Below are 15,291 nucleotides of genomic sequence, written 5' to 3'. Positions count from 1 at the left end.
ATTTCTGCTGTGCAGGGAAGGCGTAGGAGACCCTCAGTGGGAGCAGAAGAGGACAGCAATGGTAGCTGCGTGGCAGATAGTGCCAGGGTTTGGTTAAAGCAGGGTCAGGAAGGGCTCATCCTGCATCTAGAGGGAAAGCTGTCAAGGTTCCTGCATTGTATCAGTGGATTTGTTTGATTCCCAGGGCTTGTTCTCTCATCTCTGCATTACAAATCTGCAAAACAGATATATCACCTTTGCCCAACCTGTTGTCTTCCACCTGTCTGGCACAGAGAAGTAGAGGATGTGGCAGTCACAGGATGATGTTTAGTAATTATTTATTGATGTACTAGAAGGAGAGGTGATAAAAGTTATGCTTGTATTTTATTTCTTACAAATTATTTTCCAGAGATCAAAGTTAAAAAAAAGTTTCTGATTGCTGCTGGTATTAATGTTGTACTGCAAGGGCTGCTACTGTGTTCTGACAGATCTGGGCTACAGCTCAAGAAAAGCAATCTCTAACACTGCAGATTTTCTTGCTGCTATGATGTACGGCCATCCAGCATAGAATTAAGAATGTCCTGAGCTCCTCATTCATTGACAGTACTGTGCTGCAAGCCCAAAAGTGCCCCAGCCCATCCAATACCAATTGTCTTTCTCACCTGATACAGTGAGCAAGATCCACTTGTAAAAACAAGTGATTTTGTAATTGCTTTCAAAGAAATAAAACTGCTGATGAGCCCACAGCAACCAGTGAGGGCTCAGTTTGTGGAACTGCTCCAAAGCCAAGAAGATCCCCTCCCCAAAACAGTGGCCGCACTCCCTACCGAGGCACTGCACAGATCTTGTAGGGCCGTGGGGCCAAGGTGATGCCCAGAATGAATTTGAAGTCGAGGATGGTGTCCGGGGGAGCCTGGAAGGTGAATTTCTGGAGCAGAGCCGTGAAGAAGAGGAAGAGCTCGGCGCGGGCCAGCAGCTCACCCAGGCAGGCGCGCTTCCCTGCGGAGACAGCCGCCCAGCGCCCATTCAGCCCTGCTGGCTGCCCAGCTGCTTTCTCTGCTGGAAAAGCCTCGGCACACAGCTCCTGCAGGAACATCACCCTGCCCGCATCCCTGTGCCCACCTTACATCTCCAGCACCAGGACTGCCATCCCAGCTGAGCTCCTCATGGGGCTGTAGCACGATCTGTCCCCAGCTGGGGGCTGCAGTGAGGGCACATGCATGTCAGTGTAGACACACACATTTTACCCTACCCTGCTGGGATGAGCAGTGCTTCACGTGCAGTCCCCATGAGCCCAGCTTGGAGCCAAATCACCAGAGAAAGCGTGTCATTCTTGGGCAGGAAATTGGAGATGCTAAAATCACTCTCCACCAGGAAGCTGCTGACCAGGACAGGGCACCCTGTGGTGGTGGTGGCAAAGCCGATTGGACTCAGCTGTGTGGGACTGGGAGCACAGAGCACTGCTCTCACCTTGCTGAATGCACTGTTGGGGTCTCCAGCATTTTTCCTGGCTCCTGTGTTTGTGAATAAGGGGCTAAGAGATGAGAGTGGTGCTTTGAGGTGGCTGCATGGTCACTGCTAAGGAAGTGACTACTTTTCACCCATATAGGAAGCAGCACCTCACGTGGATACAGCCAATGTCTGCATTTTCCATCACTAGTTTGCTCAGGGTCTTCATTTTGCAGCTGGAAGCCCCATCCCAGTGCTTCAGCACAGAAGCACTGTGATGAAGAAGAAACTGCAGCTGATCTTACCTATAGAAAATGGCATAAAAGCCTCCCTTTTCCAGAACTGACCGTCCTTCAGGAAATGCCCAGGGTTAAAACTTCGAGGCGTTTCCCATTCCTTCTTGTCAAACATCACAGAGGTTAGATTTGGGATCAAAATAGTGCCCTGAGACAAGAGAAAGAAAATCACTTTGCACTCTCTCTGCCACTGCACCAAGAGAGTGCTTTAATGTTCCCTTTTGCTTGCCATGAAGATCATCCGTAGTTCAATTTGTCACAAGCATGTGTTCCTCTTTTTTTTGCCTGGCCATATTTTCCTACTTCTTGGCTATTTGATCAAGATATATCTGCACTTTTCTCACGTCAGCATTTTTTTGTTCATAGTTCCTCTAAGAAAAGTCTGCATGAGGAGGGCTCTATTCCTTGAGGATGCGTGTGGATGCCTCACCTCATGGCCTTCATTCTGGACACAGACAATGCAGTGTGCTGGAAAGTGATTTTGGGACAGCAAAATATGATCCACAGGAGTGATCTCTGTAAGGGGCAGCGATGCTGCATTTTTCTCCCAGCAGGAATGGGGAAATGGGAGTCTCCTCCTAACGACTCAGTGCTAGGGATTGGTGTTACCTTGGGCACCCGGAAGCCAGCCAAGATTGTGTTCTTCACCGCCTCTCTAGGCACATTGAAAGGGACGATGTTGCTTTTCCTCTGCACTTCATGGATGACAGCATTGGTGTAGGGCATGTTGTTCCTGTCCTCCAGGGCTGGCTGTCGTGTCCGCCCAATGACAGCATCAATCTCGGCTTGCACACGGGCTGTTTGGAAAGAGCAGGGATCAGCTATAGTGCAGCAAAGCCATGGATCTCTGGGGAGACCATGAACTTTTTGCTATGCGAGTCTTCAAAGGACCATCCCAGGTCAATCATGTACCACCAGGACACTCATGGTACTTCTCTGCATGTTCATCACTCAAGCTGCTGCATGGGCCCTATGCTCCCTTCAAAGCCTCTTTCGCTTCTGCTATAAAGCCCTCAGGGATCTCCAGTGCTTGTGGGGGGAAGTGCCTGCGTTTGGTTCTTGGTCCCATATTAAAGCATTACAGAATTACCAGGGAAAGTTTTAAAACAGCTTAGACGTGTGCCTGAATACAGAAGAAAGCATTTGTTCCTCATTTGTACGGAGGGATTCCTGTTTTTCCTTTCAGCCAAAAGGAGTCTCTCACCAAGGTTTATAAACAGGAAAAGCACACAGCCCTGCTGCTACCTGTACCTTGAATTTCTGGATACACGGCCATATACAGCAGAGCCCAGCGGATGGTTGTGGAAGTGGTCTCAGTCCCAGCAAACAGTAGGTCAAGAGTACATGCCACCAGGTTATCCTCATGGAATTCCCTGCCACTGGGCTTCAGAAAACCAAGTGTTAGTGTCACATGAGCAGCGAGGGCTTCCTCAGTACCCCACACAGTTCTGCCTCAAGGCTTTTGGCAGAAGCTGCATCCTCATTCCTCCAATGGATGCCCCAAAACTAATGTCCATCCTGAGCTCACATATGGACACACCAGCAGCTCAGGTGGGGAATTTCATTTGCTTCTCAGCCCTCCTGATCTCCTGTCCCCACTGAGGAAGGCCTTGCTCCACACTGCTGACCTTGGCCATCTCCTGCAGGTAGCTGTCGATGAAGTCTCGGCTTTCTGAGGGGTTCAGGTCTTCCTTATGTTTGTTGATCTTCTCTTTCACAAAGCCTTTCATCAGCCTCCAGTTTTTAAATATGGTTTGGTGAGATCCTGGGAGGTACTTTATTACAGAGGGGAAAGCATTGTACAGCTTTGGACAGAAAAAGAGATGAACAAATTGAATAAAGGAAAGCAATCCCCTCCTGTTTTCAAGACTTGAAAAACCTGCAAGCCACCGCCCTGCAATGCTGGAGTAGATGGAATTAACTTATCTATCTCCAGAGGAGCATGACAAAGGATTGGTATCTCCATTTCACAATCAAGTAACTAGTGTGTTCCTCAGTCACAGCAGGGAGCTTGGCACTCAGTGGTTAGGAGCAGTGATGTGATGGGAAAGAGCAATGTCAGCATTGCATAGCTTGAAAATATGGCTGAAGGAAATTACTGACTGATATACACTGCGTGGAGGATAGCTACAACATCCTTGATTTGTTCGGTGTTGCTCCTTCCCAAAACCTCTCCTTGAGAGATTTTGGGTGTACAATATAAAAAGGATATAAAACTATCAATGAGTGTTCAAAGGAGTGTCAGTGCTGAAGTGTCTACAAGCCAAAGCGTATGAGGATCAGATATGGTCCCTTAGTTTGTTCATCAGGAGGAGGGGGGCTGTACCTGGCTCATTATGCTCTCATGGAGGGTAACAGTCTGATCCATCATCCGCAGCAAGTTTTGGAAGTCCTCATCATGGTATTCAAACCGATTGCCAAAGGTGATGGAGCAGATGATGTTTGAAACAGCATTGTTGATTTTAAGGTGAGGGTTGAAAGGATTTCCTGGAGAAGGAAAAGCGAACAATCAATTTTCTACCCATATCCACAGAAAGAAAGGGAAGAAAACACCATAATCAGTGGAAAATATTCAACAAGTGAAATGAGTGGCCCTCAGTGGACACCTTCTGGTTGGTTTCATTGAAAAGGAAGTTGTGGAATGGTTGCAAACACCACTGGAATGAACTGGAAACATTGGTGTCAACAGCCCCAAGGAATGTTCTAAAAGTTTCAAATGGAGTGATAAACCAAAGGTGGGCAAAGAATGATGTTTTGAGTGTAACTTAGCTGCATCTATCAGTTAATCTGAGGACAAAGCACCTGTAGAAAGAATCTGGGATGCTGGCAGGTTGCCAGCATTCCCTGTGAAATAAGGTGAGGTGTTTTTCAGCAGGTATTAGCATCAGGGAAATGAAAACAGTCCAAGACGGATTCTGCCTTCAGTGCAACTGAACTGAACTGCTGAGGGAAGTGCTCCTCACCCTGCTCATCCCTGAACGCATCCGTGAGGAACCGGCACTCCTCCTGGATCCGCTCCTCCAGGCTCCTCTTCCCCAGGCCAAAATTTCGGAGGGTGGTCAAGGTGAACCTTCTCTGCTGCTTCCACAGGTGCCCATTGGAGGAGATCAGCCCTGGCAGAAGCATTCCACAGTGAACAAAGGAAGGTGCTCTCAGCAAGGGGAAGAAGACAGGGGGTATCTGCCTTGATAAAGGGAGCTCAAGCATGCTGGTGACTCTGCTCACCATGAGTGTCAAGCCATGGCATTTTCTCCAGCTTCCCTTCTGGTATATTTGAAACACACTAACAGCACATTTCAGATATGAATTTAAATAGATAGCTCACCCAATTTACTGAAGATATCTGTGTCAAGAGGAATTTCAGGGCGACCAATGAAGTCCTCTCCCTGGGTCACAAGAGCTTCCTTGACCAGTGGAAGTCCATTTACAATCACAAATGACTGGCTGCCTGCTTGCAAACTGAAGATATCTCCAAATTTTTCAGTAAGCTGTGCAAGGAGTAAATGAATGAATAAATAAATAAATGGTGATTGGTTTGCAACGACGTTTTCTGAAGAAAGAATGCATGCCCTGGCATTGTGCACCACAGGGAAGGACAGACAGACTTGCAATCATGACAGGGCAAGCTGAGCCTGAGAGAGATGTGGTTGCACAAGTGCAAGGATGTTGGCTTGATTGCACACAGTCATGTTCCTCATTTGCTAAACCAGATTTCATGAGTTGCTGTGAAGCTTTCCAGGCTGCATTCATCAGATTTTGCAAGACTCAACTGAGAAGGATTTTCCAGTAATTGTTTAACTCCCTTCCCAAAAAGTTTTCCCATCAGACCGGCCTACAGCTGCAGATGAAATCATGGCACTGTACCATGCCCATTGCCCAAAGGATGTGGCTCTGTATTCCAAGCCAAACCTCATCCATGTTGCAACTGAACATGGGCAGTTTCCTTCCCACTTGTGGAAAGCTTTCGGTGGGCCATTGGATTTAATGTGATGGGGTTGGGTGGGTTCCTTAAGACACTTAAAATCCCCTTACCGTCTCTGTTGCAGCCAAGAGGTCTCTGGCAAACAAAAACTGCACGTTTCCCAGGAACGGCAGGGCAAAAGGACCGGGGGGGAAGTCCTTGGGCTTTCTCCTCTTCATGTAGTCAGCGACCAGCAGGAAGACCAAGAGGAAGACCAAGAGCATCTGCAGGGAGACGCTGTCCCACAGGAAGCGCAGCATGGTGCGGCCGCAGCTGTGGGCACAACCGCAGAGGGGCTCGGGCCGGCCCGGCCTCGGGGCTGCCTTTGGGCCGCCGCTGCCTCAGCCTCAGCCACACGCGTTCGCCAAAGCCCTCCTCGACGCCACCCGCGCATCTCTCATCTCGCCGACGACAGCCCACCCTCAGCGCACCGGCAGCTCCCCGCTCCGCTCCCGTCTCCCACCGCCGCCTTCCCACAGCCCGGCGGCTCCCGCACGGCCCTCCCTCACCGTCACGGTCCCCGCTCGCGGCCGTCGCCTCCCCGCCGCGCACAGCCGCACACGGAGCCGGGCCACGACGGACGCGAGATAAGGCTGCACGGAGCTCCCACAGCGCCTCTGACTCACGGCCCGAGGCTCCGCTGCCCCGGGGCGGTGCCGGCAGGGCGCAGACGGCGCTGAGCGCTGCGGAGGGACGAGCGCGTCCTGCCCGGCGGTGACACCGGCCCCGCTCCCTGCCCTCCTCCCCTCCCGTCCCCTCCCCTTCGAAGATTTCTTTTGCTGCCGGCTGTGAACTGCCGTGCTCCCGTCGCGCCGCGCAGCCGCAGCCCGCACTCGTGATGCGTTGGGCGGTGCGGGCTGCTTCGGTTTGGGGGGCGGCAGCTGTGGCTGCGGAGATGCGGAAGTGAGTAAAAGGAGCTGCTGCGTTCACCTGCTACACTTTAACAAGTTAATTCCCTGCTCCATTATGGACTCTAAAGCACTCAGAAAAGCTCCCTTGCACTCACGTGAGATGCTCCACTCTTAAAGTGAATATTATCCTAGAATCATAGAATCTGTAGACTTGGAAGGGACCTTTAAAGGCCATCTAGTCCAATTCCCCTGCAGTGGACAGGGACTCTACAGCTAGGTCATGTTGTCCAGGGCTGATGCAACCTCGCCTTGAAAGTCTCCAGGGATGTGGCATCAACAACATCACTATGTAAGCTGTTCCAGTGCCTCACCACTCTCATTATAAAAGATTTTTTGCTTGTATCTAACCTAAATCTAGACCTTTTTGAGCTTGAAGCCATTTCCCCTTTTGCTATCACCACAGGGCCTGCTGAAGTTTCTCTCCTTCTGTTTCCTGTAGCTCCCCTTTAGATACTGAAAAGCTGCTATCAGGCCTTTGAGTTCCATTTAAGGGCTTTACACTAGGCAGGAAAAGGGTAGGGGATGCAGTGAGGCTTGCTAGGGTAGAGTGAGCAGCCTGAGGCTTTGTACTAGTTTTGATGGGGGAAGAATGTCAACTGCAGCAGGACAGAGAAAGGCTTGGACTTGCTGTCAGGCCAGGAGATTGCAGGGAAAAACCTCTGAACTGTTCTACCTACATTCTTCTGGGAACTCCTCAGAGCAGGTAATATTGCCAGCCCCACATACAAAACCCTCTCAGGCCCCTTTAGGAACCAGTGGGAGAAAACTTCACAGTTCTTCCAGAGGTTTGAGGGAGGCCCACTCTAGTAAGGTGGTGTGTCAGAAAGCACAGCTGAAGTGCCTTTATACCACTGCGCGCAGAATGAGGTTCACCTGGGCCCACTGCTCCGCCTGTCTAGATCCCTTCAAAAGGCATCCCATCCCTTTGGTGTGTCAACTGCACCCCACAGCTTGGTAGCACCAGCAAACTTGCTGAGGGTACACTTAATTCCACTGTCGATGTCAGCGATGGAGTAACAGCCCCAGCATCAATCCCTGGGAGACACCATTTGTCACCAACCTACATCCAGACATTGAGCCATTGACCACCACTCTCTGACTCGATCCTGCAGCCAGTTCTTCATCCATTGAGCAGTCCACCCGTCACATCCATACCTTTCCAATTTGGAGAGAAGGATGTTGTGGGGTTCCATGTCAAAGGCCTTACTGAAGTTGAGCCAGATGACATCAGTGGCTCCTCCCTTGTCCACTGATGCAGTGACACTATTGTAGAAGGCAACTAGAAGGTCCCAGTTCAGCCAGGCTAGTCTCTTACCTTCCTTTCCTGATTTGCTACACCATGTCTTCTGCTTGTGTAAAACATCAAGGAGGAAGAAAAGGAAGACTGCAACCTTTATTGTAACCCACAAAGCAGTATGGGTAAATAAGTAAGCAATAAAGAAGCAGGGAAATTCAAGTAGATAGAGGTGAGAGGTGCACAGAGACTCAGTCTGTGTACTTGTGCCAAAGCTGAGAGTTCTCCCTCTGAGAATAGTGGCTGCGCTCCCTACCGAGGCACTGCACAGATCTTGTAGGGCTGCGGGGCCAAGGTCATGCCCTGTGTGAATTTGAGGTCAAGGATGGTGTCCGGGGGAGCCTGGAAGGTGAATTTCTGGAGCAGAGCCGTGAAGAAGAGGAAGAGCTCGGCGCGGGCCAGCAGCTCACCCAGGCAGGCGCGCTTCCCTGCGGAGACAGCCGCCCAGCGCCCATTCAGCCCTGCTGGCTGCCCAGCTGCTTTCTCTACTGGAAAAGCCTCGGCACACAGCTCCTGCAGGAACATCACCCTGCCCGCATCCCCGTGCCCACCTTACATTTCCAGCACCAGGGCTGCCATCTCAGCTGAGCCCCCCATGGAGCTGTAGCACGGTCTTAATGAGGGCACATCCATATAAATGTGTATGCACACGTTTTATCCTACCCTGCTGGATTGAACAGGACTTCAACTGCATTCCCTGTGTGCCTGGCTGGGCTCTAAGGAATGGAACCAAATCACCAGAGAAAGCGTGCCATGCTAGGGCAGGAAATTTGGAGATGCTAAAATCACTCTCCACAACGAAGCTGCTGGCCAGGACAGGGCACCCTGTGGTGGTGGTGGCAAAGCCCATTGAACTCAGTCGTATGGGACCAGCAGCAAAGAGCACTTGCATTTCTGAATGCATTTCTCAGGCACTTTTGTAGTCTCATATGTTTGTGAAGAAAGGTCTAAGAGGTCATTGCTAGGGGTCTGTCTGCACTGATAAGGGCAGTGGGCAAGTAGCACTTCCCCGTTCCGAAGCAAGTGTCTGCACTTTCCATCAGTGCTTAGCTCAGGTTCTCCATTGTGCAGCTGAAAGCCCCATCCCAGTGCCTCCGCACAAAAGCATCAAACTGCAGCTGGTCTTACCTATAGAAAATGGCATAAAAGCCTCCCTTTTCCAGAACTGACCATCCTTCAGGAAATGCCCGGGGTTAAAACTGTGAGGCGTTTCCCATTCCTTTTTGTCATACATCACAGAGGATAGGTTTGGGATCAAAACAGAGCCCTGAGACAACAGAAAGAAAATCACTTTGCACTCTCTCTGCCACTGTCATCATGAGGGGGATTTTTACCCTTCCATGTGCCAGCCATGAAGATTATCCATAGTCAGATCTCACAAGGATGTGTCCCACTCCTTTTACGGGCCATGTTTGCCTTCTTCTGGACTACTTTGATATGCAATCAGTATATATCCACCCTTTTCTCTCATGAACATAACTATTCCTAAAAATTCATCTAAGAAAAAGTTGCATGCTCAGGGCTCTGTCCCTCCCTGCTATGCCCAGATGCCGCACCTCATGGCATTCATCCTGGGCACTGAGAATGCAGTGTGCTGGAGAGCAGCGTTGGGTGAGCAAAACAACACGATCCACAGCAGTGAGCTCTGGGACAGGCAGCAATGCTGCAGCTCTGTCCCTGCAGAAATGGGGAGATGGAAGTCTCCTGCTCAGACCTCACTGATCCAAACTGGGTTTACCTTGGGCACCCGGAAACCAGCCAGGACTGTGTCCTTCACCGCCTCTCTAGGCACGTTGAAAGGGATGATGTTGCCTTTCCTCTGCACTTCATGGATGACAGCGTTGGTGTAGGGCATGCTGTTCCTGTCCTCCAGGGCTGGCTGTCGGCACTGCCCAATGACAGCATCGATCTCGGCTTGCACACGGGCTGTTTGGAAAGAGCAGGGATCAGCTATGGTGCAGCAAAGCCATAGAAACCCTGGGGACACCACAACATTTTTGCTGTGAGGGTCCCCCAAGGACCATCCCAGGTCAATCCTGTGCCACCAGGGGACTTGTGGCACCTCTCTGCATGTTCATCTCTCACTTCATACACTAAATGGGCCCTTGGCAGAGCCCCTGTTGCCTTTGCTGGACAGCCCACAGTGGTCTCCAGTGCTTGTGGGGCATATGGGCACATTTTCCTCTTTGTCCCATGAGAAAGAACAGCAAAATCATTAGGAAAAGTTTTAAAACATTGAAGGTAAACACTTGCAGTAAACAATACTTGCAGTAAATCTGTCGGAGAACAGAATATTTCCACTTTTTCTTTCAATAAGGATAAACTCTCACCAAGCTACAAGGGCTAAAAATAGGAAATGGATAGCAGTGCTGCTACTTGTACCTTGAATTTCTGGGTATATGGCCATAAACAGCAGGGCCCAGCGGATGGTTGTGGAGGTGGTCTCAGTCCCAGCAAAAAACAGGTCGAGAGTGCACGCAACCAGGTAATCCTCGCAGAAATCACTGCCATTGGGCTTCAGAAAATCAAGTGTTAGTGCCACATTAAAAGCAAGAACTTCCCCCAAAATCAGACCCATTCCTTTCTAGTTCTGCTAGAAGCTGCAGGACTTCTGCATCCCCATCCCTCCAATGGATGCCCCAAATCTGATGTCCATCCTGAGCTCACATATGGACACACCAGCAGCTCAGGTGGGGAATTTCATTTGCTTCTCAGCCCTCCTGATCTCCTGTCCCCACTGAGGAAGGCCTTGCTCCACACTGCTGACCTTGGCCATCTCCTGCAGGTAGCTGTCGATGAAGTCTCGGCTTTCTGAGGGGTTCAGGTCTTCCTTATGTTTGCTGATCTTCTCGCACACAAACCTTTTCATGAGCCTCCCATTTTTCAAAATGGTTTGATGAGATCCAGGGAAGTATTTTATTATGGACGGAAAAAAGACGTACAGCTTTGGAAAGAAAAAGAGATGAGCAAATTCAAGAATGGACTGAAAAACCCCTCCTATTCTTTAAACTTGAAAAGCACGCAAAGGCACAGCCTACATTGTTGGAGTAGATGGAATTATCTTCTGTCCAGAAGAGCATGGGAAAGGATTGATATCTCCATGGTGATAGTGACTAGTGAGTTCCTGAGTCGCAGCAGGGAGCTTGGCACTCTGCGGTCAGGAGTGGTGATGCAGGGGGAGGGAGAGCAAACTGAACGTTGCACAGAGATTGCTGGCTGATGTACCCTTTTCAATGGAATGACGAATGGCAACAAACACCCCTTGTACATTAGTTCTTGCTCCTTCCCATAACCTCTCCTAGGGAACAGCCCAAAATCTCTACTACTTTCAGTTCCTTCCCAAAGCACTGGAAAACCAGCCGGGGATAGACTGACTTTGTGATCCAGGGGGAGCACATCTGGCATCTTTGCAAGGACACATGCAGCAATGGAGAGCCACCACACAGCTGTGGGAAGCACCAGGGAAAATCTCGTGACCCCAGAGCAGAGGGAAACATCTCCTGCGATTCGCCAGCCCCCTATGCTTGATGGACTCACCTTGAGCAGTGTGCAGTTTTGGGTGCTGCGATATATTAGGGTACAAATCTATCAGAGAGCTCTAAAGGAGTGCTATGAAGACAGAGATGGCTTTACACAGCAAAATGTATGAAGAATGCTGAGGTCTGTTGTTTTGTGCACCATGGAGAAAACTGAGAGGAAGCCTCACAGCAACCTGCGCCTTGTTGCAGAGAGCAGAGCGCAGAGCTGAGCCCGGCTCTTTGGTGACAGCAACAGGATCCAAGGGACTGGTACGGAGCTGTGTGAGGGGAGGTCAGGCTGAGAGAGAGGAAACATTGGACATGGAACAGGCACCGGGGGTAGTGGGCACAGCCTTGATCTAACTGAGATCAAGGCGTCATTGGGCAACGCTCTCAGACATAGGTGTTGATGTTCAATATTTCTGTGTGGAGTCAGGAACTGGACATGAGTGCCCTGGTAAATTTTTCCCAACTTGAGATCACCTATGAAGCTAAGAAAGTGCTCGAGCTTTTGCAGTTGACTCCAGAGAAGAAACAATAGCTCTTCAAATCTGCAGGCCACCTGTGCTGAAGCAGGAGGGCTGTACCTGGCTCATTATCTTCCCTTGGAGGGTAACAGTCTGATCCATCATCCGCAGCAAGTTTTGGAAGTCCTCATCATGGTATTCAAACCGATTGCCAAAGGTGACGGAGCAGATGATGTTTGAAACAGCATTGTTGATTTTAAGGTGAGGGTTGAAAGGATTTCCTGGAGATGGAAAAGGGAACAATCAATTCTCTTCTTGACTCCACAGAAAAAAAGGGAAGAAAGCACCATCATCAGAGGGAAATTGGTCAACAAGTGAAATGAGTGGTTTCCAGTGGGCACCTTCTTGGAAAAGGTTGTTTGCTTGGGAAAAAAAGATCTGAAATGACTCAGAAGAGGAAACACCATAGGAATTAATTGTGAACATCGATGCTGACAGGTCCATGGTATTTCCTAGAGGTCTCCAATTCAGCAAGAGGACAAAGGTGGGGTAAGAGTACTGTTACATAGCTGTATCTATCAGTTAATCTGAAGGCAAAACACCTGTAGAGGGAGTCTGGGATGCTGGCACATTACCAGCATTGCTTGTGAGATGAAGAGAAATGTTGGCAGCTGACTGAAGGTGAGCCAGTAGTGTGCCCACGTAGCCAAGAAGGCAAAGGACATCCTAGCTCGTGTCAGCTGTAGTGTAGTCAGCAGGAGGGGGTGGTGATCATGCCACTGTTCTTGGCACTGGTGACGCTCCCCCTTGAGTGCTGGGTTGAGTTTTGTGCCCCTCTCTTCAAGAAAGGCATTGAGGCCCTGGAGTGTGTCCAGAGAATGACAACAAAGCTGTAAAGGGTCTGGAACACAACTCTGATGGCCAGCTGTGAGAACTGAGATTGCTCAGTTTGTAGGAGTTTCAGTGGAGAAATCATTGCCCTTCGCCACTCCCAGAAGGAAGGTTGCAGTGAATTTGGTGTTGATCTCTTCTCCTAGGTAACCATGATAGGATGAGACATAACGGCCTTGAATTGCTGTACATGTAGGTGAGGTATTAAGTAGAATTTCTAGGAGAAGTGGTCAGACATTGGAACAGGATGCCCAGAGGTGGCAGAGTCACCGTCTATGGAGGCATTAGAAAATGCGTTGATGTGGCACTGAGGGACGTGGTTAGTGGGCATGCTGGGAATGGGCTGGAATTGGACTTGGTGATCTTAGAAGGATTTTCCAACTGAAATGATTCTTTGACTCTGATTTTTCACTAGGCATTAGCATAGGGGAAATTAAAATGGTGCAAGCTGGATTCTGCCTTCAGCACAACTGCTGAGAGAAGTGCTCCTCACCCTGCTCATCTCTGAACGCATCCGTGAGGAACCGGCACTCCTCCTGGATCCGCTCCTCCAGGCTCCTCTTCCCCAGGCCAAAATTTCGGAGGGTGGTCAAGGTGAACCTTCTCTGCTGCTTCCACAGGTGCCCATTGGAGGAGACCAGCCCTGGCAGAAGCATTCCACAGTGAGCAAAGGAAGATGCTCTCAGCAAGGCGAAGATGATGGAGGACATCTGCCTTTATAAAGGAGGCTCAGCCACGCTGGTGACTCTGCTCAGTGAGAATGCAAAGCCACAGCATTGCCTTCTGGCACATTTAATTGGACAGCACTTTGACTTTGTGTTTCAGATCCCTGTCTCCACTGATAACTCACCGAATTTGTTGAAGAGTTCTGTATTAGCAGGAAATTCCGGGCGATCTATGAAATTCTCTCCCTGGGTTACAAGGGCTTCCTTGATCATTTGCAGCCCATTTACCACCACAAACGACATGCTGCCCACTTGCGTGCTGAAGATGTCTCCGTGTTTTTCAGTAAACTGGGGATGAGTTAAAGAAATAAACCACAATTAATTTGCAATGAATTTTTCTGCTTGAAGAGGGAAAACACTGGTATCCTGCACCCACAGGTTGGGACCAGAAGACCTGTCGTGGAAATGGGGCAAAATGAGTCTGGGAGAGATAGAATAATTGCATAAGTGTTGCATTGATAGCATGCATTCTTTTTCCTCATTTCTTCTGTCAGTGCTCTTCAGTTGGACTCAAACCCTCCAGGTTGCATTTTCCAGGCTTTGCAAGGTTCAGCAGAACAAGTATTTTCAGCTGATGTTTAACTCTCTTCCTGACTTCCCTTCCCAACAGATATGCCTACAGCTGCAGTAAAACACAAGGCGTTATACCATACCCTTTTACCCAAAGAACATTGCTCTGTATTCCAAGCCAAACACCATCCATGTTGCCTACTAAGCCCAGGCCAAACATACTCTCCTGCACTGAGAACCCTCTGTGGACCACGGGGCTTGAATGTGAGTAGATTAAGATGGCCCCCTCCCCAAGATGAAAGTCCCCTTACCTTCTGTGTTGCAGCCATGGGGTCTTTGGCAAACAAAAATTCCACATTTCCCAGGAAAGGGAAGGAAAAAGGACCGGGAGGGAAGTCCTTGGGCTTTCTCCTCTTCATGTAGTCAGCGACCAGCAGGAAGACCAAGAGGAAGACCAAGAGCATCTGCAGGGAGACGCTGTCCCACAGGAAGCGCAGCATGGTGCGGCCGCAGCTGTGGGCACAACCGCAGAGGGGCTCGGGCCGGCCCGGCCTCGGGGCTGCCTTTGGGCCGCCGCTGCCTCAGCCTCAGCCACACGCGTTCGCCAAAGCCCTCCTCGACGCCACCCGCGCATCTCTCATCTCGCCGACGACAGCCCACCCTCAGCGCACCGGCAGCTCCCCGCTCCGCTCCCGTCTCCCACCGCCGCCTTCCCACAGCCCGGCGGCTCCCGCACGGCCCTCCCTCACCGTCACGGTCCCCGCTCGCGGCCGCCGCCTCCCCGCCGCGCACAGCCGCACACGGAGCCGGGCCACGACGGACGCGAGATAAGGCTGCACGGAGCTCCCACAGCGCCTCTGACTCACGGCCCGAGGCTCCGCTGCCCCGGGGCGGTGCCGGCAGGGCGCAGACGGCGCTGAGCGCTGCGGAGGGACGAGCGCGTCCTGCCCGGCGGTGACACCGGCCCCGCTCCCTGCCCTCCTCCCCTCCCGTCCCCTCCCCTTCGAAGATTTCTTTTGCTGCCGGCTGTGAACTGCCGTGCTCCCGTCGCGCCGCGCAGCCGCAGCTCGCACTCGTGATGCGGAGGGCGGTGCGGGCTGCTTCTGTTTAGGGGATGGCAGCTGTGGCTGCGGAGATGCAGAAGTGCGTGAAAGGAGCTGCTGCGTTCACCTGATAAACCTTAACAAGTTCAGTAATGCTTTATCATGCAACCTGATGTGTTCCCCTGCACTCAAATGGGGTACACCACTCTAAAAGGAAAAATCCTCATTACTTCTGCCCTTTTAAAAA

At 50.7% G+C, this 15,291-nt stretch overlaps 2 protein-coding genes across 2 annotated transcripts; both read right to left on the bottom strand.

Moving 5' to 3' along the window:
* Nucleotides 1-802: 802 nt before the first annotated feature.
* Nucleotides 803-6,086, bottom strand: LOC306946209 (cytochrome P450 2J2-like; the record flags this gene model as incomplete). The annotated part of the gene is made up of 10 exons (XM_079535182.1): nucleotides 803-978; nucleotides 1,734-1,872; nucleotides 2,334-2,521; nucleotides 2,976-3,108; nucleotides 3,353-3,529; nucleotides 4,051-4,211; nucleotides 4,688-4,837; nucleotides 5,050-5,212; nucleotides 5,757-5,958; nucleotides 6,043-6,086. 10 exons carry the CDS (start codon nucleotides 6,084-6,086, stop codon nucleotides 803-805), a joined length of 1,533 nt encoding a protein of 510 aa, XP_079391308.1.
* Nucleotides 6,087-8,142: 2,056 nt separating this feature from the next.
* LOC306946208 (cytochrome P450 2J4-like) lies at nucleotides 8,143-14,642 on the bottom strand (the record flags this gene model as incomplete). The annotated part of the gene is made up of 10 exons (XM_079535181.1): nucleotides 8,143-8,318; nucleotides 9,019-9,157; nucleotides 9,629-9,816; nucleotides 10,273-10,405; nucleotides 10,658-10,834; nucleotides 11,996-12,156; nucleotides 13,260-13,409; nucleotides 13,617-13,779; nucleotides 14,313-14,514; nucleotides 14,599-14,642. 10 exons carry the CDS (start codon nucleotides 14,640-14,642, stop codon nucleotides 8,143-8,145), a joined length of 1,533 nt encoding a protein of 510 aa, XP_079391307.1.
* Between the last annotated feature and the right edge of the window lie 649 nt (nucleotides 14,643-15,291).

This window comes from Tetrao urogallus (genome assembly GCF_951394365.1).
Source record: "Tetrao urogallus genome assembly, chromosome: 5".
NCBI classification, from domain to species: domain Eukaryota; kingdom Metazoa; phylum Chordata; class Aves; order Galliformes; family Phasianidae; genus Tetrao; species Tetrao urogallus.
The sequence above is the reverse complement of the archived record's forward strand: the minus strand, read 5'-3'. Positions and strand labels throughout refer to the sequence as shown.